The sequence below is a fragment of the Dermacentor albipictus genome, chromosome 1, assembly GCF_038994185.2.
Source record: "Dermacentor albipictus isolate Rhodes 1998 colony chromosome 1, USDA_Dalb.pri_finalv2, whole genome shotgun sequence".
NCBI classification, from domain to species: domain Eukaryota; kingdom Metazoa; phylum Arthropoda; class Arachnida; order Ixodida; family Ixodidae; genus Dermacentor; species Dermacentor albipictus.
This window is the reverse complement of record NC_091821.1, coordinates 193,328,387-193,354,306: the sequence shown is the minus strand read 5'-3', so window position 1 is coordinate 193,354,306 and position 25,920 is coordinate 193,328,387. Positions and strand designations below refer to the sequence as shown.

The 25,920-nt window shown below is 43.0% G+C and overlaps 1 protein-coding gene across 2 annotated transcripts in view; it reads right to left on the bottom strand.

Moving 5' to 3' along the window:
* LOC135898014 (mitochondrial proton/calcium exchanger protein-like) overlaps positions 1 to 25,920 on the bottom strand; it is a 42,822-nt gene that overhangs the window by 7,973 nt on the left and 8,929 nt on the right. For both annotated transcript variants that reach the window (XM_070530703.1, XM_065426727.1), the window contains 9 exons: positions 25,195 to 25,770; positions 21,684 to 21,827; positions 21,170 to 21,310; positions 19,455 to 19,658; positions 16,250 to 16,501; positions 12,191 to 12,325; positions 6,319 to 6,409; positions 5,529 to 5,689; positions 1,470 to 1,669 (listed from right to left, as the gene is read on the bottom strand). In XM_070530703.1, coding sequence (XP_070386804.1) covers positions 1,470 to 1,669; positions 5,529 to 5,689; positions 6,319 to 6,409; positions 12,191 to 12,325; positions 16,250 to 16,501; positions 19,455 to 19,658; positions 21,170 to 21,310; positions 21,684 to 21,827; positions 25,195 to 25,695 — 1,829 coding nt within the window. In that variant the 5' untranslated portion in view covers positions 25,696 to 25,770. The remainder of the gene's footprint in view (positions 1 to 1,469; positions 1,670 to 5,528; positions 5,690 to 6,318; positions 6,410 to 12,190; positions 12,326 to 16,249; positions 16,502 to 19,454; positions 19,659 to 21,169; positions 21,311 to 21,683; positions 21,828 to 25,194; positions 25,771 to 25,920) is intronic.

Below are 25,920 nucleotides of genomic sequence, written 5' to 3'. Positions count from 1 at the left end.
CACATCACATGCACACGTGGTGCAGAATCCGAACTTCTACCCTTTCTTCGACGGCATGAAGCATGGAAATTCTGCCGTGCACGATTTCAAAAACACTTGGAAGTACTGTCGAGGCTTAGAGCCTGCTATTGCACTGCGAAGCCGCTACAGGCCAGAGTCGCACTGCGTCTGACGCGGCAGCTGGTCACACAATAGGCGAGGCCAACACTGCAGTGACTGAAGCTGACTGAAGACCAAACCCATGCGCCCACGTAAACAAAGGCAAGAGCATGGCAACAGGTTTGCAGAGGTGCTAGAGGCGCTGTCGGCATTACTGAGCTTTGGATATGGATTCATGACTCCCCTAGTAGATGACAGAAGTCATTACAACCTTGCAGCTGCTAATGATGATACCACGCATACGTATTGCCCTCCTGTGGCGGCGCGAGGTACCAGGGTGTAGTTTTACTACATTTTCATTTTTTTTCGCAAATAAAATGTTTTCCGTAAAATTTCAAGCAAGATTCGTAAAATCGTAAAACTGCTCAAAATTCATACATTTTAGGAAAAATTTGGAAGAGTTGGCACGTATGCATATGCAACACACAGCACCAAAGAGGATGAAAGGAACGTAGCCAAGTGTCGCAGAATTGGCTCAGCTACTCTGTGAAGCACATGCAGTAAACATGCTGGAAAATTGCCGTCGAAGTTAGGCCATCAGGAGTGGAGGAAGAGGTGAAGTGGCTTTTCTATGTGCACTGTACCATCTGAGTGTGCTGTTCAACATTTTGCCTGTTGTCATTACAAAGGCCATATGGCTGTGTGCTGCGGGCGCATAGCTTGACTTATCGAACTGCTCTTACAGCTTTCACAATTCCAATACAGTGACCAGAAGTTTTATCCCACATAACAATTGCAGGCCCTCAATTTAGGAAAAAAAATTTTAGGGTAAGACAGCATGCTCACTTGATGAGATTAAATATGGCAACTTAGACATAAAAAAACGAAAGACGGAAATAAGCTTTTTTTGGAGCATGTTCTCCACAAAACACTAAGACCTTTGACTAAAAGTGGTTTATGTGTCTGGTATAATATGCTGAGCAGGCAGGCTTTGCAAGTTAGCCTACAAAATTTGGACAGGAGAACCTACAACACACAATGTTTGAGAACTATAAACTGGCATTTACAGCGCTCAGACATTAAAACTCAATACTTGGCCTGCATGGTGGCAGACCCTTTTTGCACTACTGGCGAAAGTTTGATGATCGCTGAGGGGGATGAATGCAGTCAAAACACATCAGATTGGTGTGTGTAGCATTGATTGGTGGTGCAAAAATTTTCCAGATGTCACGCACTCAGAGTATCGCGTTTCAATAGCTGAGCACCGTACGTACAGGTGTGCACAAATAGGGCTCTACTTATGGCAGAATAATCAGAAACTACAAGTTCCCAACTACAGTCCAAATTTTTAGAAAGTAGGTGGCACTCACTTGGTTTTTTGACTTGCAGCGCCTTCTGAAGTATCAAGCTTGATCTGCATTGACTTCCGTTCCTCATTTAGTTTGTCTATTAGATGGTCCATGCTACCAATTATACGGTTCACACGACTGTAAAGACGCATTGCTGCTTTAGTTTCTTGAATGTCACGTTTACCAGTTTTGACGGCCACATCCTTCAGTTCTTCTACATCCTGCAAGATAAAAAATGTATATGAGCTTGGCTAAATACAAGAAAACCTACTGGCTGTGAAAACAAAAATAATAAAATGGCAACAACATTGAAGTTTACTGAAAGCAAGTAGCGAGGTAGCCAACAGATGAATTCATACATTTAGCTGCTTAATAAAAAACAAAACACCAAAAGCATTCAGCAATTGAACGTACAAGACTGCCACATGTCAAAAGTAAGGCAACACTTGATCCCAAACTAAGCATATATGCAAGTACTAGATCAAATCAGCATCAGTGCTTGATGAGCCTTTATGTTTAGGCAATACCATACATTTTTTTAATTATTTATGTACCATGATTATTTCACAGTATGGGGGTGAAACACAATATACTTAAAAAAAAAAAACTATAACGTGCAACTTATTGATCTGAAGTTAAAATTATAGAGAAAATGCACATCGCCACAATGGGCCAGTCCACAGCTAAGGCCTACATGGTGCATGGAGAAGTGGCATGTAAAATCATCTCTGCAACTACTTAGAGTAGTGTTGAAAGAAAGCGCTTACAGAGCGTTGGCTCTTCAAACTGCCGACCTCTACACTTTAGCGCAAGAAAACGGCCACCACATCACATTTCAGTGGATTCCCAGTCACTGTGGTATACACGGCAACGAACTGGCCGATGCGAAAGCGAAGAAAGCACTCGAAGAACCAGAGTCAATGCTAGCAATTCCCTTTTCAAGAGCGGATGCCAACTGCCTCCTCTCCAGCATCATCCGAAAATCTACAGAAAAGCACTGGGACAATCCGGATAATTGCCACAGACCACTCAGAGATTGGACCCTACCATGAAATTTAGGCTACCACCGAAAATTCAACGCAGCTGTGCCAGTCTTCTGCACAGACTAAGGCTGGAGGTAGCATTTACGCGTGGATATGTGCACCTCATGCCACGCATTGAGTCTCCAGACTGCGAGTTGTGCAATGTGAATGAGACTATAGGTCATGTGCTTTGTGACTGCCCTAAGTATGTGGAAGAGTGTCAAAATATGAACAATGACCTTACGCGTCTTGACAGCCCACCGTTGTCGGAGGACGTTTTTTTAGGCCCTTGGCCATATGCTCAATCAAGTTTCAAGGCCATCCAGGTGTTACTGAACTTTTTAAAAAGTATGGGCCTGGACTGTAGGCTTTGAGCATGCCAAATTGCTTGCATCCTCCATCTCTAATCAACGTCACCCATCATGCGCCTCTTTCTTCCCTTCTTATTTCCCACTTCCCCTTCCCTTAACGCCGAGTAGCTGGCTAGAGGAATATACCTCAGGCCGACCTCTCTGCATTTCGTATAATTAAACTTCTCTCTCTCTCTGGAGAAGTGGCATTCATGATGTTGGAACATGCAGTGGCTGCCCGAGAAACTATCAGTTTAGAGTACTGTAGTAGCACATTTTTCCATTAAAACTCAGTAACTTACACAATGACATTGCTTAACCAAAGTCGAGTTCAGGAAAGTCTGCTGTATTACCTTAATAAGCAAATACCCAAGCAACGAAAAATTACCCTAACTAAATACAGTCAAATGTCTCTACAACGAATGCCTCTACAGCAAAATAGTAGCCTGAGTAATGAACAATTGATTATGTCCCGGCTGAACTCCTATCTTTCATATGTATTGTGAATGCATCTAGAACGAATACCACAACAGTCGGCTCTCATTACAATAGACCCTTAATCCGACAACAAACATCCGTTTTATCCAAAGTCCATAATATCTGAAACATCTCACTTCTGAAGCTTCCCTCGTGATGTCTGACAACTTTATTACAAAGAGTGAGTGACGAACGTCCAAAGTAAAAAACAAACAAAAAAGTTGCAGTTTCGCCTGAAAGGCGAAACACTGATTGCGATAGCAAATTAAGCAAGATAAGCGTGGCAACAGCAGCGAGCGAATTGACCTTCGTGCTGTCTCTCGCTTCAACGCGAACTAAGCATCGAAAGCACAGCACAAACGAAGCTACCAGCACTGGGTGCACTCTGTCCACATTGCAGCTCGCTTTCAAGATACGGCGGTTGTGCCGTAAGCAGCAGCCGTAGGAGTGTAAATCTCTCTCTCTCTCTCTCTCGCCTAGTAACCCCCCCCATGCTTCTCGCGCGAAAGACGACGGCGCATTTCTGCCCCGCCTTCCTCCCTCGGGCACGCGATATTGAGTCCCGATTGTCGGCTGATCTTATATGCCTTTATACGCCCAATTATGGAAAACATTGCCTATAATTTCTTCCGCTGTAGCCGATAGTCTGTTGTAGTGCGGTCTGCTAAAAGCAAAATTCGTTGGATTAATAAAATAGGTAGAACAAAATAATGCTGAAATATGGTCCGTTATATCCGAAACTGTTGTATGCGGGTCTGCTGTAACGAGCGTAGACTTTACAACGAATCTTCATGTGCAACAAAAGAATTTGGGCATCCCTGATGACTGACTTGTTGCTTTACGACTAACACCACATAATGGCGCTGCTACTACTTTTCGCAGACATCACCAAGGTGCGTCACAAGGTGTAGCAGTGGTGCTAGTGACGCACTTGAAGAGAGTGCCAATAACAGACGTAGTGCTGCACCGCTCCAGGAATCACTCAAGTCAAACACTGCTTGTTGTAACTGCATCAGTGGGTGCAATGGTTGATGAACACATTGTAGTTGATGGTGGTCTGATGTGAACAAACTGACAATGTCTCCAAACCCATCTCGGGTGAGAAGGACGCGAACGTCAACAACGGCAACAGTGATGAAGAACCTGTAAACGAACCAAGAATTTTGAAGGCAAGGGAGGCAACAGTGGCATTCGACAATCTACAGTTTTATTTTGCTTAGCTGCTGTGAAGAATGCTGCGACTTTCAGTGCAATAATGTTGATTGCAGTCATAGATGCTGTCAGACAAGGTATTCACAAAAATATTAGGCTTAATAATACTTCATTAACTATTTCTTGAATTCATATGAAATACAGATTTTCATTTGTTGAATGTTCTTAGCCTGCACTGTTGTGAGCAGTATGGTGCATGACCTTTACAATGAAGTGACCTGTGTAACGAAGGATTTTGGAGGTCCCGAGCACTTCGTTACAAAGGCGTTTGACTTATTGTGAACTTAACATATCAAATTATCCAGAGTGTATAGAACAGAAATGACTTTCCAACTTCTAATAAAGTGTATTATGAAGAAATATGATACCCACAAGACTACAAAAGTCCATGTCATCACAGTTGTCCATGCAGGAAATCCCTCACAGGTAGTTTTAATAGATCCCAGTGCTAATGTTTTCCAACCATACCCTGCCCACCTAGCATCATTATCTTAGATACCACCATTTACAAGAAGCTACGCAGTGAGACCTGAAGAACTCACCATACGACTATAAATAGTAAAGTGAGAGAGTCCTTGTCTGGTGTGTCCTATCCTAGCGGTTAGTTTCACTCAGCTGTACTTGGTGCATTACAAGATGAATATGACGAATCAAATTGATTCAGGCTTTAAAATATGCACTCAAATCCAGGATTTCTTCCTCTGTGCCTTTGTAATGCCTTTGCCACACTTCTACATTCTTGCACTGTAGCCAGCAGAGAAAGCTTGGAAATCTATAGCATTTATTTTTTGCATTTCCTTTATCAGAAAATTTGCTACAACTATGTGTATTGCTTCACTTATGCATATTTTACAGTTTCATAAAGTACTACTCGGCATTTTGGTGCATCCTGCCTATTTCTGTATCAGATGCGGATGGCATGCCTAGAAAAACACTTCCATTTTACCAACACCAGTGGTGATATCGAGCAACATTTTTCATACGACAATATTTTGCACATCACTACCACGCTTACCTACCTGCTTGTAGTCTGCCATTTCCTCTTTTAAGTCTTCAAGCTCTTCTTTTTCTATAAGAAGTTCTTGTTTCTCAGCAGCAATTTTTTCCAAAGCATCCTCAATATCTGCGAGGTCAGCCTTTGAGAGCTCTTCCTTCTTGGGTTCAGGCGGCTTTTTCTCCACTGCAGAGTGCAGAGAGACAGCAGCAAGAATGAGAAGATGTGAAAAGCATGTGTGTAGTAAAGACAGGAAAACAAAGAGACAAAGAAAAAGAAAATAGAAGCCAATGAAACATGGCGAAGTGGACTTGAACTTGGCATGATGAATGATGCAGACTAATACTCAAATACAGTAACAGGGTAGATACAAATAGAAGAGAATTGCATATATATATATAAGCAAGTAAGGATGAGAGATAACGATGGGTACGTTTGACTCAAAACTGGATATTAGGAGAACACTGGGGGAGGCCCTTTACTGCAGTGCACTTAATTTGATTGATAAAGGTAACAGTGAAAATGTCACAGCAGCCCTAGCAAATTCTTGACTGAATTGCCAGACTGATATTGCGGCCATTGTTAGCACAGAAGCCTTTGAAAGGCTTTCAAGATTGATTTCAAATAACCATGAAAAAGCATTTAATCCAGGAATCCCATTAGCATTATGGATGTGATTTTTCTGAGCCAAAGGATCACCAGCACACAGCCGTTAAGAGCGTCATGCATAATATGGGAATTACACACTACAGAGCATTAAACATTAAAGTGCGAGGTTCACACTAAGGTGAATGAATAATACAATATATGCTCACTATCTTCATCTAGTTGTGTAATAACGGCAGCCTTATCTTCAAGAATCTCCTTGATTTCTTCGTCATGCTTCTGGCCACTAATCTTCAACTTCTGCAAATGAAAAAAGAAAGATAACACTCAAAAAGCTATCAAATTAATTTCCTATTATATAAACACTGACGGCGTTCATATCTCTCTGGAAAAATACCATGGTGACACATTTTATGGCAAGTTTTTACAGTGACAAGTGAAAATGAAGAGGTATGCAATACACAAGCTATCCTTGTGATATAGCTGGGATGTTACACATTTTTCATTTGAAATGGAAAGAGCCAATGCTTAAGAGCAATGTGACACAAGGAAAAAAGATATGTGCACTAAACTCCCATTTTTGCGGATTATAAGTCCCACCTTTATATAAGAAGTATTTTAACAAGGTCTGCAGGATTAAATGTTATTATGCACATTTCTACACTTATCACAAAATGCTGTATGCATACTTGCCAACATGAAGATTTGGAAATTCGTGAAACTGTTGCAAAACTATTGCGACGAGAGGAGTGAGGGGAGGGAAATGCGCGGCGGCACATTTTTTTTTAGGGGATTTACCTTTTGTGACAAGCTGACTCACGTTTTCACAACCGAAAGTGAAATCCATGTCTGAAGAGTAAAGAGCAAAAACTCCACTGGGGCACAATTTATTTTTGCAATGATTTTGCGGTTGCCCCGACCAGTTTCCCCGCAACCGCCGTCGCATAGTAGTAGGGTTTCCTTGCCTTCTCACGTCACCTCCACCCATCCCTTTTTATGGGAACTGCCTCTTCTCCTCCCTTCACCCAACAGTTCTATGTGCGTCCCCTCTGGCCTCGCACATTAGTAGAAAAGGAAGCGCTGCAGTTTCTGCAATGCTTCTGAGGGGAGTCACGGATAATTACAGCTGTCAAGTGTCTAATGCGGCGACGGCCAGGGAGCTCCAGAGAGCATTGAGCTCATTCAACGTGGTGGGGTGAAAACGAGTTTCTCCCGTCACCTTTCCTCTCTGACTCGCGCCTGTCATCTATATACACACTCTGAACCACCCCCCGACGTGGTGTGTGCGACAGCAGCAGCCACAGCAGCAGCATCAGTGGGATAGTCGAAAGAAGAGGCAAAGAAAGCTTCACTTTAAAAAAATGTCAACCAAAGCCTCATCAACCTTTACAGGAAGACATGAAGCTCCTTTGTGGGCAGCCAAGTTGATGAGATGGCACAGGCAACTAACCCCTATAAAACTTGGTTGAGCCTCTCTCAATACAGTAGAAACTGTTTTTCTTGCCGATCATGACATTAGCATTGTCCAAACACATTGCCAACAGGTTTCCAACAGGTAAATTCCAAGACTTCATCTCATCCAGAACCAGATTTGCAATCTTGTGACCCGTCACTTCTCCTTGGATTGTCCCGAGGCAAAGAAGGCAGCGTTTAACTCTACTTAACGAAATATGTCGCAACAATAGGGTAAAGCTGCGTGTCCCTATTGTTACTGCTATCCACAGTGATTGAAAATACTTGCTGTTTTAGGGTATCCAATAAAGGAGTCTCCTCGTTGGCGGCCATTTCCCGAACAATTGACGTCGGCTTTGTTCGTCCACAGGCGTAACATTTCGCTTCTTCACATTTGGGGAACATCTTCCAGAAAAGCGGTCTGGCATGATCGTCGACACTCAGCAGGATGTTGTGTTCAACTAAAAACGCCGTGAAGAGGCATTCTGCACAAATTACAATGAGGTCGTCGCTGCGTACAAAACTTGCTAGGCTTGGCTGGCTGTCCATGGCTCGCACATATCCCTGATGCTTTTTCGAAGCGATGTGGACGTTGATGTCAGACTTGCCGCCATGCGAGATGGTCACATCACAGGCACACGTGGTGCAGACTCCAAACTTCTCCCCTTTCTTCGATGGCATGAAACATGAAAATTCTGCCGTGTACGGTTTCAAAAACACTCGGAAGCACTGTCGGGGCTTCGAGCTCGCTATTGCACTGCGAAGCCGCTACAGGCAGGAGTCGCACTGCGTCCGACGCGGCAGCTAGTCACAGAAAAGGCGAGGCCAACACTGCAGTGACTGAAGCTGACTGAAGTCTAAACGTGCTCTCCCACGCGAACAAAGGCAACAGCATGGCATCAGGTTTGCGGAGGTGCTAGAGGCGCTATCGGTACTATCGAGGTTTGGATATGATTCGTGACCCCCTAGTAAACGACAGAAGTCACAACCTTGCAGCTGCTGATGATGATATTGTCACGGGTATAAAACTATCTACACGGCGTATTTACAAAGCGTATATACACAGCTGCCGAGAATCCCAAGAGGCTCTTGCCACTTCGAGCAACTGATTTTGTTCACGTTCCACCGCAGGACTTGATATACATCGAAATGTCGCCTTCTACGCCAGTTCCCGATGGTGATTACATCTTCACTCCCATAACTACCATTGTTCTAATGAACAGCGTTACTGTCCCGCATACAATACTGAGGGTAAATGACAATCGCACCTACCTCCTGTGGTGAATTTCGGGCTCGCTAAGCAGATCCTGCCTAAAGATATCACCCTGGCTATAATCACTGCTTTAGGAGTTAGTTGTGTTGATACTTTTCCCGTCGGTGCTTCCTGTGAGCCTTTCCGGTCTGCCAAATGTACTGACGACATTAGGAAAATGATCACCCCGAATCTCACTCCTGCGGACACTGAACAGCTTTGCAGTCTATTACTTTCTTACAAGGATATATTCGACCTGAACAACCGACCCTTAAGCCAGACGTCACTTGTCAAACATCGTATACATACAGGCGATAATCCACCCATCCATCGCCGGCCCTACCGAGTTTCAGCTTCGGAGCGGGACGTCATCAACATGGAAGTAGAGAAGATGCTAGAGAAAGACATCATTGAACCAACGTCGAGTCCATGGGCGTCTCCTGTCATGCTCGTCAAAAAGAAGGACGGCTCATAGAGATTCTGCGTTGATTACCACCACCTCAACCGCATCATGAAGAAAGACGTCTACCCAGCACCTCCACCAAAATGTCACGGGTATAAAACTATCTACACGGTGTATTTACAAAGCGTATATACACAGCTGCTGAGAATCCCGAGAGGCTCTTGCCACTTCGCCCTCTTCACCATCGACGACCTTGTTCTCTTTTCCCACCGTAACAGTATCATGCATAGGTATTGCCATCTCGTGTCAGTGCAAGGTACCAGGGTGTAGTTTTACTACATTTTCATGTTTTTTTCCTGCAAATAAAATGTTTTCTGCAAAATTTCAAGCGAAATTTCAAGCAAGATTCGTAAAATCGTAAGACTGCTCGAAATTCGTACATCTTACAGAAAATTTGGAAGAGTTGGCAGGTATGTGTATGTATCCATTTCAGGGCACAGGGCACTAAGTTATTGTAAACATAATTTTTAGAAATTTTATAAGTTGCAAATTCTATAAGAAAAAAAATACTTTTACCAACAGTCCTCTTAGGTGCAGAAAAAACACATTTATTGCAATTCAATCGATGCCATTGAAGGCCTTGTACTGCGATGCACTGTGAAGTAAAGTGGGGTGCTCACTTGTGGCTGATATTCCTGCCTTTCAAAAAAGTTAGTTGCACAGATAAAATCTGCCTAAAACCTTTAACTGTTCTGTCCTATTCTTGAATGAGACAACACCTTTAAAGGGATACGGACACCAAATCTGAACATTTTACAAAAATACTGAAAATGAGTCCTCAGTGTGCAAGTACACCGAAAACAAGTAGTCACTTAGCTCATTTTTCAGCGGATGGCTTTATTTTTGGCATTTCTGTGAGCGTGCGCAACGCCGCCCGGCCCAAGCGAGTTGGAAAGTGTGACGTCACGACACCCTCGTCGGATAGCTAGCCGGCCGGCCGTGGTCATTCGAGGCGCGCCGCCGCCGCCATCGCGAGCATGGATTCAGGTTCTGGTGTCTCTACCAGCGATGTGTACACGTCTGGAGACAAGAACCGTTCCAACTTGGCAAGAAATATAACCGCTTACGGTTACGAACTTTCCGCGTCAAGCGACGAAGGAGAGCGGGCGGCCGTGGACGTGCCGGTCAGGCAGCTCAAGCCAGCAACATGGTAAGCCTTTTTTCTAGTAAACTTCAAGTGCGGCGGCAGCAGTTCATAAAGTTATGCTATATAGGATGTAAAATGCCTAGTTTCGTGACCCACGTTGAGACAGAAAGGCAGCTATTACGGCTGAATCACAGGTAGCGTTGTAGCTTGTCGCTTTGTGATTACCTACGCTGTTGGCTTTCAACCGCTGCGCACTTCGTTATTGCGCGACGAGGTATGGCATGTGTAGAATTTTCCAGCTGTTTCATAGCCCTGTGTTTACAGCTACTGTAACATGCACGCCATTAGAAGCCATTTACTGGTTAAACTCGTTAAGATGGGTGGCTGTGCTAGGGACTCATCGACCATATCACTTAGCTACTTCGATTCTGTGGCCATAGAAAAAGGAAAGACTTTGGCTGTGACATTTACGAGGGAAATGCTGCGCGAACAATCAAGTCATGAAACCCGACGCATGATCATGCAGAGACCTATGAAAATCCTTCATTTTTTGCTTCAAGTTGAAAAGCAACGTGCGAGAAGGCGACGTAGATAAATACGCTGTGCATTTTAGATTACTACACATGCATGCTACTGTCTGGCATTAATTCACTAGCTGTGTTTTGTATATTTGATCAATTAAAACAGCGCTCATATGCTTTCATTCAACACTAGACGCAGCGAAAGTGTACACAACATGACCATTTTGTTTTGTGACAAAAACATGCATCGGCAGGGTGAACAATTTCTGTCACAACCCGAAAATATCTGTTCTTGCACAGCGAATGAAAGGGTAATTCCCCTTCTTTCAACAGGTGCTCCTGCGGTAACCACTGCGGCTACATGCCGACAGGAAGAGAGAGTATCTGTTGCACAGAGCAACAAAATGTGGTGAACACAACCGAGAGTTATGAATCCACCACTAAGCACCCGCTCTTTGAATTGTATTGCCTCAACAGGAGCCTTTTCAGCGGCATGCCAACGCTTTTTCAGCACAGCCGGCCTGGTCGCACAATCATCGTCGATGAAGTGGTCAGCGCAAATGAAGCCATTTTTTAGAAGTCTCCACGCTTGTAAACGCACCTTCTTGTCTCTAGGAAATGTGTGTGACGGCGTGTCACGACCGACGATGCTGTTATAACAGCATAGGGCACAGTAATGTCTGGGCATTTCCTTCCGCCGCGACGAATGCGTCAATACCGATCGACGACCGTGGGAACATGCGTGGAAGACGCACCACCTGCGTGGAGCGCCGACGAGGATAATATTTCAGACAGACCACGGGTGAACATCGCCGACGGCGATAAACAAACGCTGCAAGGGACCGACACTCCGGAAAGACTGCGACAACTGTGACTGACCTAGGCCGCGCGCGGGGTGTGTGTGTGTGTGTGTGTGTGTGTGTGTGTGTGTGTGCGTGCGTCATGATGTCAAATTTCAGCTTCTGCTGGTGGCCGCTTGGAGGCAAGGCGCAACAGAAAATCGCAAAAAAAGATGTTTCTCGTTCCTTTTTTCAAAGCAGCTTGTTGTATTCGTAATTTTTAACAGTTGAACTTTTGTTCAGGTGCAAAAAACCACCCACCAACTTTTGTATCCGTATCCCTTCAGAAAGTTTAGGCCCAGCGACAGCACAAGTCTAAAAATCTTTGTGTTACTGCCACTGTGGCAGTTTACCACAGGAGAAAACAATCAGTAGTGTGTCCAGTTGTAAACTGCACACCTTACGTGCATATGTAAACACACACGTGTGCACAAAGCTAAAGATACTAATAAAGAACATGTACGCACTTCACTTTCAACTGCTACTTCAATTTCTTCCTTTTCCTTCTTAATAGCTTCTTCTTCTTGTTGGATGATCTCAATTTTGGTACGATTGTCCACTTTCCCTTCACGTTCACCAATCTTGTACTTGGCCTCTGTAACCTGCAAACAAGCCACAGTGACAATACAGTAAACATCTTTGTCCAAGCCATATAACTGAAAACATATATCTGCAAAGTGAGCCATTAACAAAAATTTCTGCCCATTCTTCTGCCCCAGCTCAACTTTCTTTCCCACTGGTTGGAAGAAAGCAGTAACACTATCCACGGCATTTGAAGCAGAAAAATTCCTAATTATACCCAGAATTACCACAAAGCTAATCAAATTATCATAAATATCATACAGACCAGAAAAAAAAAGGCATCTAAAAGTATACGTGGCTATCATTCTGTAAAAATATGAGAGAGAACTGCCAGTGAAAAAATTAGATATTTGTAGGTCATTTTTGTCTGATGTGCACAGTACAACAGCACTGCAAAACAGGGCAAGCTCACTTAGTTCTTACACAATGTAACGTTGCCAGCACCATTGCCACATCATTTTTTAGTTTTTAGTATTTTTCTTGGTGTACCACTCATAAGATAGATTAAGTAGTGTTGGAGATAGCAAAAGAACTGGTCCAGAAATTGAGGTCCAGCGATTTCTTCCGTGCTCACGCCAAGTGATGCATCTTAAGATGTAATTGCCCCTCTTGAGTAATCCCCCGACTCTGTGCTCAAACTGACACAAAGTACTAGTCGGAGCTTGATATAATGATGTTGTGCTTGCTGTGAAAAACTCTGTTAAATTATGATCTTCATTTAGTTGAGGTTTCTAAGTTTCAGAAAATTTCTTCACAGGTTCCTAGAACAGTAGTGGCAGAAAGCATGTTCTTAGTGTGCATTTATGAACAATATCCCATAATAAAATAGAGCAATGATTACGGAATCAAAAGCACTGCAGTGTGTGGGCACTGAGCAGTGTCTCAGAGATTAAATCGCAGCAAAGATTGCAGCAGAGTGCTTATTGCACTTAGTGCTAGCATATCTGTGAATAGGGATAAAGCAAGCTCAGCGCGGCTTTCGTATTAACATAACACATTGTCCAGTGGTGCATTCTGTCCTCCGCTTGATATTCAGCTTTTTTTTACTGCTCGCTGGTAATGTTTGCAAGCAAATAACGGATTCTGTGTCGGGAAGCTTTTCTTTTAATTTGGTGGTCACAAAAGCTCCATGTACATGCATGTGGTGCACATGGACTTCATTAAATCAAGGCTGCTGAATACGCTTATTTTGCCAAATTATGTAAAAAAATGTACACTGTTTTCATGGAACTAAGATCAGGTAGTGAAAAAAGTTTACAGTTCTGCCTTCATTAAACTGAGGTTGGTAAGAGCAAGGTTTGGCTGTAGTTGGTAGTTGTGATCGCCCAATAATGTACATGATGATGGTATTAGCCATATTGTCCGAAATAAAATATGTTGTCTAGGGTACACCATAACTCGGGAATTTGTTGTGATGAATGTTTTGGAACTTATTGTGAGTTTCTTGTGGCAGAACATGACACTACATGCTGGAAAAGTGAAGCATATGTCACCATAGGCAAAAAAGAAAAAAAAAAGAAATTAATTATGGAGTAGTACACGCCAAAACCATGATATGATTGTAAAGCATGCTGTAGTGCGGGACTCGTGATTAACTGTGACCACCTGGGGTTTTTTAACGTGCACCTAATGCATGATACACAAGTGTTTTTTGCATTTCACCCCCATTAAAATGTGGCCACCCAGGCCGGGATTCTGGTCCACACTCTCAAGTTTAGCAGCACAAGGCCAAAGCTTTTTCACCAACACAGCAGGTTGTCAACATAGGCAAAGTGCATAAGGGAGCACAGGAATGAATGTGTCCTAACATACTGCCATTATTCTATGTTCAATGCCCATTTTCGATGTATAATTAAGCTTTGTCATTAATGGTGACATATTAAAATAATCACCATTACTGATCACAGTACTTAAACTCACTGACTGCTAAATGCTACTTTTATAGAAAAATTGATTGACTGATTCATGGGGTCTAATGTATACCAATGAAACACCGGGGCTATGAGAAACACCGTAGTGGAGGGCGCCGAATTAATTTTGACTGCCTGGGGTTCTTCAACATGCCCATAAATCCTGTTTACAGAAAATAGAGAAAAATGAACATGATTGTGTGCCGTTGAGGTTAAGGGAACCAAAAAGTGAGGTTTACAGTGCCTATTTTTCCCAGTGCAACACAAGCTTACCATCCAGGCTGTCCAGCCCTGCAATGGCTGTGTGGATTATTATAAGAACTATTTAATCTGTAGTAAAAAAAAATGGCTGTGGCTTAGGTAAGGTTAAGCCCAGGATGCGAAGCATACTAGCCTTTACTTTAGTTGTTGAACCACTGTTTAGCCTGGTGAACTGCTGTTGCTTGGCTATATTTGGTTCGGCTAGACGAAGAAACAACTCATGCATTACTGCTTCGCCTTCAAGATTGGAACGCGACAGCGTTCCCGTCGACCCGCCAAGGGGTGTAAGACAATGGGCTACAGGGCAGCGACTACGCGCCCCGCATTGGACGCGGTGAGCGTCGAGCAAAGCAGCGTTCGGCGCGGCAACGAAATGTGCGCCTGAGCAAGAGACGCACGCCTTAGAAACAGCTCGTTTCTAAGGCAACACCGCATTCACTAGAGGCGCTTTTGTACCGCTTTGAAGCATCGTACTCGTGGCTCAGTGGTAGCGTCTCCGTCCCACACTCCGGAGACCCTGGTTCGATTCCCACCCAGCCCGTCTTGCAAGAGTTGAGCCAAAGCCACTTCTCCTCTGTCGTGACGTCACGGTGTCACGTGGTTTCAAGGCGACACCGCCGCGCCTGAGGAGCTGGGTTGAGCTCTCGTAATATGCTTCGCATAAAAAAAAAAAAAAATTATGGGGTTTTACGTGCCGAAACCACTTTCTGATTATGAGGCACGCCGTAGTGGAGGACTCCAGAAATTTCGACCACCTGGGGTTCGTTAACGTGCACCTAAATCTAAGTACAGGGGTGTTTTCACATTTCGCCCCCATCGAAATGCGGCCGCCGTGGCCGAGATTCGATCCCGCGACCTCGTGCTCAGCAGCCCAACACCATAGCCACTGAGCCAAATAATCTGTAGTCAGGATTTTGTTTATGTAGTCTTATGCTGGAAGCAACACTGTATGAGTGTGATAGCAATTGTGTGCCGGCATGAGAAAGCAGCCGACAAGTGTTGCCATAGCTGTAAGGAACTGACTTTTGTTTATCAAGGTGGTCCTCATGTGGTTTATGCTTTTAAGAACTGCTGAATTATCTCTATGATTAATATAGAGTTAAACCTCAATATAACAAAGTTGCGAATATTGACACTTTGCTTAGTTATATTGACATATCATTCCGTTAAAATGCAGTTATATTCTTGTGTAAGGGCGACATAATTTCACAAATAAATATTTTTGAAATTATCTGTCCATGGGCCACACCCGCATTTCACAAGCACGCATCTCGTCCGCCGCAGCTACACAAGTATGTGTTGCGCCATCTTCATGTGGTGCACATAAAAGTGCATCAGTCTCTCCTTTGATTGTTTTTGCAGTTGATAATCTGTTGGTGGGAAGCTCATCAACTTAAGTGTAGGCATCACCCAAAATTAGTTTCCCAGTGGCCCCTGGCTTGCTCCATTGTGCTTTCTAAAAGCCCATGCTGCCCTGAGCACACATGCGCCCCTTGCACATAGTAGACCGAGGTGTATATTTGGGTACATAATACACATAATGCGTACATTGCGTAGTAAGCTTTCGTTACTGCCACACGGCCTGACATTCTTGCAGGTGCAATTGCTCACAATGAATGCTGCAGGCAATAACACCTGTAACATTTGTTCACACTTCACGTGAAACCTCAGTTGATCTGTTCAGACTAGAAAAGGGTCTTTGCATTTTATGAGAATAATTATCTCATAAATCTTGTGCTGAGTTGCTTCCCATATGTGTGCTAGGATACTTACCGCTTCCTTGGGTAAAGTAGAGATAGTGGCCTTGAGTTGTTCTGTTGGAGGCAAAGCCTCAGACAGCAACATAGCACGCGACAACAACAGCAGTGAGGGAGGGATGTTTTCATTGAGGCTGAGGTCCAGCCACTGAGCCAGCTGATAGCGAAGTTTGGACTCAGGTAATCCCATGGCTCGCATGCCTCTTGCTCGGGAGGCCGCTTGCAGCTCCGTCACCGTCAAGGAGTCAATGCCTTCCTTGTGAATCATCTGCAGATATATTTAACCATTCACAACATGTATAATCTACAAAGCACCAACTGTAAATTGCAGGAACGTTTTCAAGGGCTAATAAAGTTATCATAAAGGCCATAAAGCTTATATTGTAAAAAAGTTGTTTGCAATGCTAAAGAAAACAAATCTGATTGTGGTCACACACACTGTACAACATCAAAAGGTATACAGTAAAACCCTGCCCACTGTTTATGCCATGACGCACGTGTTGTCATGAACTAACTTTGGTCAGGCTAATACCTCACAGAAATAATTCCTCAAATGTTTTCAACTGTAAGATGCTGCATTACATTTGACCCTCCCTGCATGACTTGCAGCAACCAACACAAAACCATAGTGCTAGGCAGATGCGGCAGTGAGGTTGCAAGTGGCCGCTTTGTGAACGAACTGTGAGAGTAAACTGAAGGAACCAGTGAAAGTAGAGTTAGGCAACATCAGTGACAGTTGTGAACAAGTGCAGAGGAAGCCCTCTGTTGTGCCATTCCATGTGCTCCCTTTTGCATTTCTGTAATAGCTGTAGAAACTTCCAAGCATTCCGCAGGGGCCCTCACCAGGCTCCATTGCAAATTTTGGTCATACACCAGAAGTTATAGGGTGGCGTCTAGGGAGCGTCTTAGAACAAGAATTTTTCAAGTTAGTTAATTATTAGAGGAGATAGGAGAAATTTAAATGTCCCCTTTCCATGCTCCAAGGTGGCAAGCTTCACTACCAGTGTAGACACTCTTTTCTCTTGCCTCGACTAACATCTGCAAGACTTTTCTTCCATGCCTTTTCCTATACTGAAGGACCACAACACATTCACACCGGGAGCCCCACCTGCCTTCTTTTTCTCCTCTTCTTTTTGATTAGCGGTGCATTCACAGTGGTGGTATTGTGCATTCTCTGTTCATCAATTTTCTGAGACAACAAGCAATAATAGGTGATGTTGCAGGCAGTGTGTCTTATGTAAAGGCATTTGTGCATGTGACCTTCACTATGGTTGGAAATGGGGCTCCCTCTAGATGAAAGGCGCGCAGGCTTGTGTGTGAAATTTCAGCTGTTTCATGCCATGCAGCAGCTTGGTACTTCACAGACCCGGTCGGCACCTCATTATCTATGCGCCATGCTTCTCTATTTGCAATGGTCAAACCTGGTCAGGGGCCCTTTGACTGGCGTTTGAGCCTACTGTTGCGAGAAATGACCCAAGATAGCTTTCAATTAAGAAATGATGCCATTACTAGCTGTGACAGCCTTTTGCACCTAATACTATATTTGCACGATTCTACTGCACCCCCGATTGTAACACGCAGTTATATTACCACCCAAATAAAAAAAGATAACTTGCTCCTGATTCTACAGGGTACATCAAGTAACGAAACCTTAGTCAACATGTAGCGTGTTGAAGCGATTTTATGGAACAGACAAAGGCAAGCCACATCTTTTTTTTTCATCCTGCCACTGGACTACCACGACAAAAGGCGTCTGAGCAGAAGCGCTATGACAGGAGTACAGCAAACTGTAAAATGGGGACTGCAAATCGAGGCATAAACAAACGATGTCCGTTCAACCGCAGTCTAGCTAGCTACCTTGCATTTAGCTTTGTATGTTTAGTAAGATTAGTTTCTTTTTTATTTTCAGTAGAATTAGTTACGATTGAAACACGCATGCAAATTTGAATGCACATATCATTCAAAAAAAGTGCGCGTTAGAATCACGCAAATACAGTAGTTGCCTTCAAGGATATGCCATATTGTTTCCATGATCTAGTTGCTGGCTATTTCAGTGGTGACCAATGATGCATATGGAGCACTGCACGCTTCTGGTGCTTGTAAGTGCACAGAATGCCTACTTCCAATTGCAGGTCCCGGCAATTTGTGTGCAAAAACAGTTTGTGTAATGCAGCCATTGGTCATCGAGTTGTGCATGGCACGCCACACCAATGACGCAGCTTGCACCCCGAAAGTGCATTCAGTACGTACTGAGCACTCAGTCCTAAGTGCGCTGAGGTGCCAAACACCACTGCCCAGTTCACATCATATGAGAGGTCGCTTGCTGCTCTGCTGCAGAATGAATTTGTGGGCCAAGACTTTGAAATGGTTTCCTTCAAAATCCATTCCTGTGAACCTTTGTCACTGGTTCCCAAACCAATATGTCACTGTTAGCAACTACTCAAAATCAATTCAAAATAACCATTCCAATACGTGGGCCCAAGTTGTGACTAAGCCATAGCTGGCTGCGATTCAAGAAAATTAATAGACTAGAAAATCTTTTATTGACGTAGTATCAACTACCTTGACAACCACTACAATTCTGGACACTAGGGATTGATTGCAAGTGGCAGCTTTACATGCCACAGTGATGCAGGGTGAGGCACCAAAGCTATATTACTGTTTCCCTATTTATACATTTAGGCAACACTACTGTGCAGTCCCTTTAGGACGTAATCAGAGTTCCTACATAGTTGTTTCCCTGGAGTCCTCAATTGACAATTAAGCTAGGCAGGTTCTAAGAGACTGTACTATTAAACCCGTAATATTACACAAGATACAGTACAAAGAAATATTATACAGGAGGAGGGCTTAAGGTTCCATTACAGTCTTTGACCTTGGTAATTCCTCCTGTATAATATTTCTTTGTATTGTATCTTGTCTAATAATTATAATAAAACCTCAAAATACAAAAAATAATATATGATGCCTGAAAGGCCCATTTGTACAAGAGATCAATCAGGACACATTAATAGCACAATCAGGACAAATTAATAGAACAAAAGCACAATCAGGACAAATTAATAGAATACCTACAGATGCTTAGAGTACATTTAAGATTATCTGCTAATATATTTTATGCAAACCTGCAATAACAGCATCAGACATGTGGAGACAATTCATTCTTCACATTAAACAAATAAGATAACAATCTGGCTCAGTAAGATGGTCCATTTGCTCACCTGGTCATCAGCCTTCAGGCTTCGCAGTTTCATGCGCAACTGAAATCGGAGAAAGTTGTTTGTGCCAATAGGTTGCAGCTCCAGAAGCCGGCAGAGTGCAGTGAGCTGAGGTCGTGTCAGACTGTCCAGAGTAATTTCATCTTCAAACAGCTTTGAAAACTTCAAAATTTCTTCATTTGTTGTATCTTCTCCAGACTCTCTTATCTTTAAAAAAAATTTAGTAAAGAACATATTGAACTTGGGCAGCCAGCTCCTACACAGGACACATCCCCACTCACAGCAGAGCAGGTGAAGCACTTTCAACAAAAGGAAACCTTTCTTTAATATGAATTCAAGAGAGACTAAGTGAAATAAGTTATTAATATTTTTGTGCACAGTTCATATAACAGAATGTGGAAACCTCAACAAACCGTCGACAACAGTGCATCGACAACAGTGCATCGACAACAGTGCATCGACAACAGTGCATCAACAACAGTGCAGAGACTATTCCTTTAATGTGGTGTTCGCTCACTGAAAGTTCTCTGTGCGCTCTCTTATTGATCGAGTTACTACCCTGTGTACAACTGAAAACACTGTTCTTTCATCCACTCCATTAAGTCTCTAATAAACTGCATGCTGGACACCCTTAAAGGCCCGATATCAAGAGCAAGCGCTCCAAGCCATGTGACAATGGCCAACGTTCTGTCCCTGCACTCATGCACAGATTTCACGATTCTTGTTCAAGAAGGCACTGCGTGTTTTCAGCCCAAACTTTGTTTTGTCCATGCTCACTTTCTGAACCATCTTGGAACATTTTTGTGTCGCAAAAGAAAGAAACCTGCAACCACAAGCACATGCGGACCCCGTATGTCGCAGTGGCGGTACTATTTATTCGATCACATTTCTCACTTTGTAATTCTGAAACAAAAGAAATGATGTAACATGTTTTTCCAGATTACATCTGATCAAATCATTAGCTTTAATTTGCAAAATTTTGAAGAAAATTGAGGATGGCCTTTAAAAAAGAGATTTTTAATGTACTGCTAATGTAACAAAAGGCCTAAACTTGAGTGTTTATTGTGTTATCATGAATTTTTAGTGCTGCTTGGGCACAGATAGTTGCCTCAAATTTTAGCAACTTTCATGGCAACAGGCTGACAAAATTAGAAAACTGTGCTTTTCACCAATAGAGAGGAAAAAAACCTAAAGTTTGACCAATATTGTGGTATGCACCGTTTTTTGCGATTTTAGAGTATGAAAGCAGCCATACTCTGTAACAATTAATTAGAATCGATACAATTTACTTATACTCTGTCACCAAGTATTTTTAGAACCATAATTTCAACACTTTTTTGGGTGGGAGCTAACCAAAATGCACTTCAACAAAATTTGCAAAAAAGCACTTCTTACTGACCGGGTGTTTATACCAATTTTTTTCTCGAGGACAATTTTTTTTTCCCGCAAAACTAAGATTGATTCCATCTTTTCTTGGCACTCAAGCAGCAAAATATATGCTTTTGATCAAAATCAAGAATGGTCACCTGACATGCCCGGCCAAAGTTATCTAAACACACTCACTAGTAACTGACACAGCACACGGTAGTAGGTCCTGAAGCCTGCCCTGGGCCAACATGTCTGAGGCACCCCACTTTGAGATCACTGCTATTTTTATATATTAACTGTAGTGATGGTGCTGTGTTACAGAAAGGAAAAAAAAAAGTGAAACTACAAACCTTTTCACAGAACTCGGCAAATTCTTTTGCGTTGTGGGAATGAGTTTCGCCTCGTTTCTTCACAGCCATTTCATCCAAGGTGTTTTGCAAGAACTTGGCCATTTCAAGTTTCACCTTAAGTTCCTTCTTCACTTTTGCATCCTAAGGAAACAAGAAAGCTATGCAACAGCTGTATTTAATGCAAACATGCAACTTCTCTTGCCAAACAAGAGGATACAATACTTGTGTATCCAACTCCTACAGCACAATGTACTAAGACTACAAAAGTCTAAGGAGCATTAGAGACACGAAAAATTTTGTTGCAGCCCATGCAGGCATTTCAGAAATGAAAGATGCCCCTACTTCTGTATGTGAAATCAATATGACAAACGTCATATTGCAGCTGCACATCCGTTCAGCAAGGAAACTAAGCATTTAGCCATTTTCATGTTCACAAAACTAGGCCAAGGAATGTACTGGCAGGATGCTTGATATATTAAGAAGAAATTAAAAAGTTTGGAGAAATGCACAGTACCTTATCAGACGTTGTTTGAAATGTAGATGGTAGCATGCCGGGAAACAATTTCAGGGCAACTGGTAGCAGGAACTCCATGAATGGTACAATAATAAACACCGAAAATGGAAGAAGTCGAAATAAATCTGAAACTGTTCGGACAAGCTGCAGGACAAAAGAGGGCACATATGTCAGAAGTATATTTCACTCAAACTAAACCTGCACTTACGCCAACAAAAAAACATCACGGTTTCAGAGAAACACTAATATGCAAGAACATCATGTCTATGATCCACAGCGGACATTGTGGTCAATGTTTTGGATGCTGCCCTATCAAGAAAGCTGGCTAACCTTTTACAATGTAACAAAATGACTCTATAGACAGCAGATGTTATAAGCCAGAAAAGAGCCTCAAAGGCTTCTTTTAGGAGACAAGGAAGGGGAAAGACTAAGATGCTTTAATCTACTTTTGCTATACGACTCAAGGTGATGGAATGCAGCTCACCCGACATAATGGATGATCAAATAATCAGATGCATAAACATTAAATCAGTGAGACAAAGACAGCTCTCATACCACAGTAATATGGTTGATTATAATGTTAAATATATTGCTCAATTTTAACAATCACATTACACATTACTGAAGTGTAGTTATCTAGGAACATGCCTACAGGTGCTTGAATACTGCTAATTGAATGGTTTCTGATATTACTGGGCTTAATAGGTCTTGCTAGAGCAGTGACCAACTTGATATAGTGGCTGATAGCTATGGCATATTGTTGTTAAGCACATGGTTGCAGGATCAAATCTTAGCCACAGTAGCTGCACTTTGACGGGCACAGAACATGAAAACACTCATGAAATTTAAGTGGACTCTATTGAGAGCCAGGCTAGAAATATTTAAAGCCATGCCCACCCTTGGCAGTGCCTATGATAACTTGATTTTTCATTTTGGGCTCACCCGTCTTAGCTCCAAGTTTTGTACCTATATACTTGCGACACACAATGAACTGGTTGCACCATCTCTTCGTTAGCTCTTTAAACTGCTGCTGGGTTTCACTTTTAACCTCAGGAAAACGCAGATAGACTATATCAAGAATGCAGCCGCACTGGGTACATGACTGTGCTGCAATGGGTGTATGGGCACTAGGGTACAGAAATGACGTAACCAAATACACAAGTTAAATTTGTTCATGCATTAGAAAGCTTACATGTTTAACTTATGTTACAGCTAGTGGGGGTATTACGGTTTAATTTTGCAATCATGCTTGTTCCCTATTCGCAGTGGGCCGATTTGTTTTGCAGAGGTCGTTTAGGCACTACGGTACAGAAATGACCCCCCTACTGGTGGCGCCCGAGACTGCCCTGTGCCGCTCAAGACTGCCACGCTCGTAGGTGGTTGGGGTTCCTGCGCTTGCCTTAGTCTCCTGCGCTTATGCTCCCTATGGAGATAGACACGTCCCATTTTTGTCAAAGGGGTTGGGTATTTCTTTGTTGTGCTGCCTGAGCCTCTCCACGCCATTTCTGGACTCTACGTGTCAAACGCGGGGTGCCATAGCCAAGCAAGCGTGAAATTTTTGCAACAATTTGCACACTTGTAGGCATTACAGTAAAAGCTCGTTAATTCGAACCGCAAGAGGAAGCCACTTCAGTTCGAATTAACAAAAGTTCAAACTAACGAAATTGACGGAGAACAACAGTACACCGCGATTTGGAAGCAGTAGTGCATGTCAGAAATGGAATGCTTGAAAAAGTCCATGATCGTAGTCTGCCTTTCTTCCTTGAAGGCGACAGCTAGCACTTTTTGCTCTAACGAGCGAATGTGACGGAAGGCCTCCTCTTCGCCTTCTTCAAAACTGAAGAAGAAACGAGCAGCATTCAATCCAGCCATGACCTCCACAGCAAAGGGCCGCACTGGTGCTTCGTCTTCCTCCTCCTCCTCGTCACTGGCAGCGACTGGTTCAGCGCTTCTGACCTGAGAAATTATGTCCTCATATGTCAGCGCACCACACACCACTGCACTCTCGTCCACGTTGACATGGTCAGCAAAGGAGATTTGCAAAGCCCCCGAGATTTGCGACGGGCAAGAAGTCTCGGAGGTCAACGTAGAATGGAGAGGAGGCAGGGCGACGCAGCCTTGTGTGTAGGCAGTAGGCACATTTCTCTGGCCGTGTGCCAGGTGCCAAGTCGCCGGCACGGTGGTGCATAGTTCAAGTTATCCATGGCAGAACCTTCGCCCGTTAGAATTAACAGGCTTTTTTATGCATAGACGTTTGTGGAGCTTGGCCGGACGAAATCATACAGTTCGAATAATACATAAATTCGAATTAGTGAAGTTTGAATTAACGAGCTTTCACTGTATAACTGCTGATGAGCACTAGTCCGAGTTTGATTAATTATACCTGCTGTGGCATAGTGAGCACTCTCAAATGTGATCACTCCTGCTCGGAGTGACAGATGTACTGCCAAGCCATGCCTCTCTGAATGCTGCACGCAAAGCTAAATTTAGCTTCAACTGCATCATGCATGATACAATAGTACCATCTGTGCATGTGACACATGTATGATCAAGTAATGGCTTTTTTCCACTATAGAATACCAACATAAGACATGTAGGTAGTATGGTTGCAAAGATATAAGCGATAATAGTATAGCATGTTTTCATTACATGTGGTTTTAGCAAGCGACCCCCTAGACCAATTTTAAAGATGTTTCACGTCAAAACATAGCACATTTGCGTTAAAATGGTCTGTGCTGCCTGCACATTTATTTTTTTATATGGCTGCACACATCTATGATAGCTCAATGTGGTGAATTGAAGAGGCAACTATGCTCAATAAGGGTACATGAATTTGCTTGAAGTGCATCCCATTTTTTAGAGGATTCACTTCATCTCATCTTCCTTACAACACAGCAGGAAAAGAAGCATAGTCATAAAACAAAAAGTAAATATAATGAATTGCGATTATAATAAATGCAATAAACTGAAAGAGACTGCTAAATCAGCACACTTGCAGTATTATATGCAGCTCAAATTAGATTTAGTTTCCACTCAAATCTTCAACAATGAAGCTGAAGCACCTTGTATAACTAATGCCAGGTAGGATAAAATTAGAATGGCACTATTAATGCATAATATTACGTAAGATCCCTAGGTAAAGGTGAGGCAATAACAAAAATGAGTTTGCTTAGGAACAGCTTGTCCCATAGATGCTGCTCTGACAACTACAATGCCAACGAGTTTCAGCTTTGTAAGCAGCATTATTTTAATGCATAGCCAGATGAAACCTTCGTTTATCTGGCTTCCGGCTTTCGTATTAATTTTTAAGGACTCATTACCACATCTTCAAAAAAGAATGGATAACAGCTGAAACAATTTTGACACTACCTCTCATGAAATTATACACAAAAGAAGCAACACCAGGTGTAAAACCTAAATTTAAATAATAATAATAATAATAATAATAATAATAATAATAATAATAATAATAATAATAATAATAATAATAATAATAATAATAATAATGCACCTGCTTATGCTCTCGTCGAGACAGTTCATCCCCATTGAGCACCCTATAGACCAACCGGCTTGAGACTCGTATGTCAATGAACAAGAGCCGGAAGCCGTGATAGTAGTGCACCAGCTCATCCCAGATCCTCTTCACAAGTGGCCGTTTTGGTGGCACTGGCACAGGCGCAGCAGACGTGTCTGGCTTGGCGGCTACTCTGGACGGCTCAGCTTCTTTGAGTGCCTTGACTGTGCCTTCTACCTTGGAGGACTCTTTCTCGAACAGCTTCTGCGAGGGCACAGACAGTGGCCGGCACAACACCAGGGACAACATATTGTGCGAGGGCGCAGTTCCAGTTGGCGCCCGTCGGTGCTGCAAAAGTGGTGCGCACCCATGCCACGATGACACCAAATGTCTGTGTGGGTGCCAGGAGCATTGAAAACCAGCTACAACACACCTCCCTGACCGCAGCATGGTCAGCTGCCAAAGGTGTAGACCGTTGGAAATGGGCCTCCGGTGCATGGCAGTGTGACCCAGAGGTGTAGGACTGGCAGCCCTTAGTACCTTAGTAAAGATTCACAGACACCATGCACGGTCCTGTGCAAGAGAAGATAAGAGAATGCTTACTATCGAAATGCAATGTAAAGCCAGTTAAAGGGGAAAAACTAGGTTTTCCTTCTTAAATCACCAAATCTTGAATACTGAACTTTCTGCAGATTGCTACATTGACAAATGTAATTCAGAATC